The sequence below is a fragment of the Trypanosoma cruzi genome, genomic scaffold (assembly GCF_000209065.1).
Source record: "Trypanosoma cruzi strain CL Brener 1047053516497 genomic scaffold, whole genome shotgun sequence".
NCBI lineage: Eukaryota > Euglenozoa > Kinetoplastea > Trypanosomatida > Trypanosomatidae > Trypanosoma > Trypanosoma cruzi.
In genome coordinates this window covers 1,515-5,953 of record NW_001849208.1, presented here as the reverse complement: position 1 = coordinate 5,953, position 4,439 = coordinate 1,515, and the positions used below count along the sequence as shown (strand labels likewise).

Sequence of the window (4,439 nt, the reverse complement as noted above, 5' to 3'; positions counted from 1 at the left end):
GCTTCTATTGGCCGTCTTCTGTGACACGAGAGCCGCCTGTATTCGTCTCCATCGCATTGCAGAGTCGTGAGGAGGGCTTGGAAGGTGCGTTGAGGAGCCGTGTGGCCTCTGCGAGCATTTCCTCTGTTTTTCTGAGGTGTTGAATTTTGGATTACCGAAACTCATATTGGTTGCTTGCGTTAGAAGCCCGCATGACTGAGCAGCAAACGTGTTCGTGGAGGTGCAGGAGGGCCTCGCCATTGGGAGGAGGAAGAGTGAATGGGCGGGTGGATGGTGTCTGTGGCCCACATGTGGTGCCCGACTGGTGCTTCACTGTGTTTGGTGTTATTATCATTTGCATTCACAAAGAATGGCTTTGGCTGCTTTTCCCAACTCTCTTGCTGCGTGTGTGTGGACATGGCTCTTCTTCCGTGCTGTGCATTTGCCGCGTAAGCTGTCGATGGTCTGTGTGAAATATGTGATGATTTGCGGCATTTTGTTGGATTGTGCTTTGATGTTTGCCACGGGGTGACAGCCAGATTGGAGGCGTTGCTTTTTCTTTACTGTGACCACGTGCGGTGTTTATGGGAGGCCTCTCGGGGAAGCGCCAGCCGACATTCTTGTGAAGCCTAGGCATGATACCACACTGCTTATTGACGTGGAATGAGTTGAGGGGTTTGCATATAAGCTTCTGTGCATTCTTGCCGTGGTGCTCCTCATGCACAGCCCATGGAGACGACTGGTTGGGAATTGTCAATGGGCTTCTTGTTGAGTCGAGGGGAGCATAGCGTTTTGCTCGCTCATTGAGAGCCCGGGGGTCACGGATGATGCATGCGGCAGGCAGAACCCCGTGCATGGCGGAAGGAGGAGACGAGGGGCTGATTGTTTGATTGTTAGCGACGAGTCCTGTCTCACTGCTTGGAGGGGGCTGTTGTTGACTGGGGCAACCTGTTTTGTGTGTCCAGACGCTGCTTGCACCGAGTGGCTTTGTGCCGTGTTGGTGTGCGCGGCGGCATCAAGCGGGGCGGCTGCGTGGCGTTTACGGACTGTGTGCCTGTGAGCCGATGAACGTGGCGGGAGGCGTGTCTGAGGAGAATCCGCGAACGAAGGAGTGGCATGCGTTTGGCGGTGCTGCTGTGCGATGTGCGGGGGAAGAAGAAAAACAAGTGATTTCTGACATGTTGGTGAGTGTGCCACGGCCGCCGATGAGTTCTCAGGGAGAGGGAAAGGAGGGAGGGAGACGGAGACTGTGCACATCGACTGCAGCGTGTGGTGCCACAGGATGCGGTTGCCATTTTTAAGGATGAGACGGGCGTCATGCGTGCAGGAGAGCGTCATCTACATTTTTGTGCCTGCAGAGCTTGCATGTGCCGCGAGGAGGTGCACGCGACCTCTCATCATTGGGGCGCTGAGGCTGTTTTTCCTTTTGCTCAGCGGGAGAAGCAACTCTTCCTGCAGGCGATGTCGCCGTCTGCATCGATGCTCCCAACAGGGTGCCACGCCGCCGTGCCGTTGCAGTGCAACTCTCGTGCTCCTCACTGCACACGTGGCCCCCTGTCGCTTGGCTTATTTGCAGGACCGTGGCTTGCGGTCCCTCATTGGGAGGTCGATCACATGTTTTTTTTTCCTTAATTTTTGTGTGCTGTTGAGAGGTGCTGGGGAGTAATGGCTGCGGGGATGGTGATGTTGCGCTTCGCTTTGAGTGGTGACGGTGTGTACTGCTGTTGTGCTGCCTTTCTGCCGCTGTTGCCTGTTGCGCTTCTCCAAGAAGGAAAATAAACGCTAAACGCTACTGTGAAATTCGAAGGCACTGAAAGGACCAGCAACAGCACACACACCGCCCACACACACATATTTATATGCACTCACGTGTTGCTGCAGAGAAGGCACCCCGCACACACAACCATCGCCGCGTGACCGGATCCAGCGGAAGGAGGAGGGAAGGAAGAGAGAGTGAGCCGCAGAGGCCTAACATGTCCCGGCGTGTGTTTGCTTCCGCGGCGCTGCTCCTCTTTTTTGTGACGGTTAGCTGCGACAGTGGAGCTGCAGCCGCTGCGGAGAGTAAGTCCGGGGTTCTGCAACTGGCGCAGGAGATCGACGTTTTTGTGCCGAATCAGACGCAGGTGGTGTCAAGAGATGGGAATGGTGAAAGTGGAGTGAAGAAAGCATTTGCTGCGCCTTCTCTTGTCAGTGCTGGTGGCGTAATGGTTGCCATTGCTGAAGGCTTGTTTGAATATAACGGCCATGAAAATAACTTGTTTGGGATTTGGTCTCCCGACATTGTGGCCGGGTACATCAAGGCTGCGGAGAAGTGGCCGTCCATTGTCTCTGAGATCACCAAGGTGGATTGGAGGGCACACACCGTGCTTGGCAGTAGACATGGCGATAATCGTTTGCGCGTTTTGCACCGGCCCACAGCAGTTGCGAGGGACAGTAAGGTGTTTCTGCTTGTGGGAAGCGATACTACAAGATATGACAACGGTGATGATGTTATTTGGGTGAAAGATGGCTGGGATATTCAACTGGTGGAGGGTATGGTCACGCAGTCCACGGACGGCGTGCAGAGTACACTGATCAACTGGGCTGAACCCAAGTCGCTTTTACAACAGATCCCCAATCACACTAAAGATCAGCTGAGGGATTTTGTGACTGCTGGTGGTTCAGGCATTGTGATGCAGAATGACACGCTTGTGTTTCCCCTGGTGGCGAATGGGAAAAATTACCCTTTTTCCTCGATCACTTATTCGACTGACAACGGCAACAACTGGGTGTTCCCAGAGAGCATTTCTACTGTAGAATGCCTTGATCCCCGCATCACCGAATGGGAGACGGGACAAATTCTCATGATTGTTCATTGTGTGGATGGCCAGAGTGTGTTCGAGTCGCGTGACATGGGGAAAACGTGGACGGAGGCCATCGGGACGCTTCCGGGCATTTGGGTCAGGCCACGATCAGGAGTCTCTTGGGACGAAGGTTTGCGTGTGGATGCCCTCATTACCGCGACCATTGAGGAAAGGAAGGTCATGCTGTACACACAGAGAGGGTATGCCTCGGGGGAGGGAAATGCCACTGCGCTCTACGTTTGGGTGACGGACAACAACCGCTCGTTTCATGTTGGACCTGTTTCCACGGACAATGCTATGGGTAAGACGCTCGACAACGCACTGCTGTACTCGGATGGGAGTTTGCATCTTTTACAACAGAGGAGCAACGGTGAAGGCAGTGCCATTTCACTCTCCCGCCTGACGGAGGAACTGAGTACAATCAAGTCCGTCCTCAGTACTTGGATGCAAAAGGACGCCTTCTTCTCCAACTTGACCATACCCACGGCGGGTCTGGTGGCAGTTTTGTCAAACGCATCGGCCAGTGACGACAGGTGGAACGACGAGTACCTTTGCCTGAATGCAACGGTGACGAAAGGAAGGAAGGCCAAAGATGGGTTGCAGTTGACGGAGTCTAACTCCGGGGTACTATGGTCTGTGAACAGTCGGGTTAATAATGTGCGTCATGTATCCTTGAGCCACGACTTCACACTTGTGGCGACGGTGACAATCGAAGAGACTCCGAGTGGGAACACACCTCTACTGACTGCGATGTTGGGGGACACTGCGTCCAATCATACCATGGGACTGTCGTATACGGCGGATAAGACGTGGGGGACGGGGCTTAAAGACAGGAAAACAACACAGAGCGGCAGTTGGGAGCCGAAGAAGGGATACCAAGTGGCACTCATGCTGCAAGGCAAAAAGGCCTCTGTGTACATTGATGGTAAGTTGCTGGGGGAGGAAGAAGTGCCGTTAACGGGTGAGGCGCCACTTGAGCTTGTACGCTTTTGCTTTGGTGCATGCGGTGAGGATGCCGGCCAACACTCTCCTGTGACGGTGAAGAACGTCTTTCTGTACAACCGCCCACTGAATTCCATTGAGATGCGTGCAATCAAGGACAGGATCCCCACTTCGAATGGCCCAGGCGAAGCACTGGCGGGGAGTACAACTGTGGAGGGTACTGCCACCACAGAACATGCGGCTGCGGTAAGCTTTACCTATGCTGGGAGCGGACTGCTGTCGCTGCTTCTGCTGGGACTGTGGGGGTTTGCGGCTGCGTGAGGAGTGTGCGGCCTCAGTGTGGAACACTTGCGCTCTCCTCTGCAGCGACCCACACACACCGCTAGGAACAAATTTTACTCCGTGGAGAATAAAAATTTTTTTTAATTACTTTTTTTCTCTTTTGCTTGATGATTTAGGGCAACCACCATGGATTTTTTTTCTTTTCTACTATTCCCTCTTTAATTGTTTCTTCTGCGCTCTTCCTGTGAGGGGTGCCGTGTGTTTCCGCCCAACCGCTCCACTCGCACACCCACCGACACGCTCATGACGACGGCCCTGTGCGCTTCGCCTGCTGCACGCATGAGGAGGGGCCGCAACGAACGGCGCGCTGAGGGAGCCGTGACGTGTGGGCGT

At 54.2% G+C, this 4,439-nt stretch overlaps 1 protein-coding gene across 1 annotated transcript, besides 3 other annotated features; it reads left to right on the top strand.

Moving 5' to 3' along the window:
• Positions 1 to 2,438: a sequence feature (heterozygous, non-Esmeraldo-like haplotype).
• Tc00.1047053506397.10 (trans-sialidase, putative) lies at positions 1,839 to 4,085 on the top strand (the record flags this gene model as incomplete). The annotated part of the gene is made up of 1 exon (XM_799355.1): positions 1,839 to 4,085. The coding sequence occupies one exon, from the start codon at positions 1,839 to 1,841 to the stop codon at positions 4,083 to 4,085; it is 2,247 nt and encodes a 748-aa protein (XP_804448.1).
• Positions 2,439 to 4,439: part of a sequence feature (areas not merged during assembly with more than two copies in the genome that could not be assigned to a particular haplotype) that runs on past the window's edge.
• Positions 4,173 to 4,201: a sequence feature (AT_rich).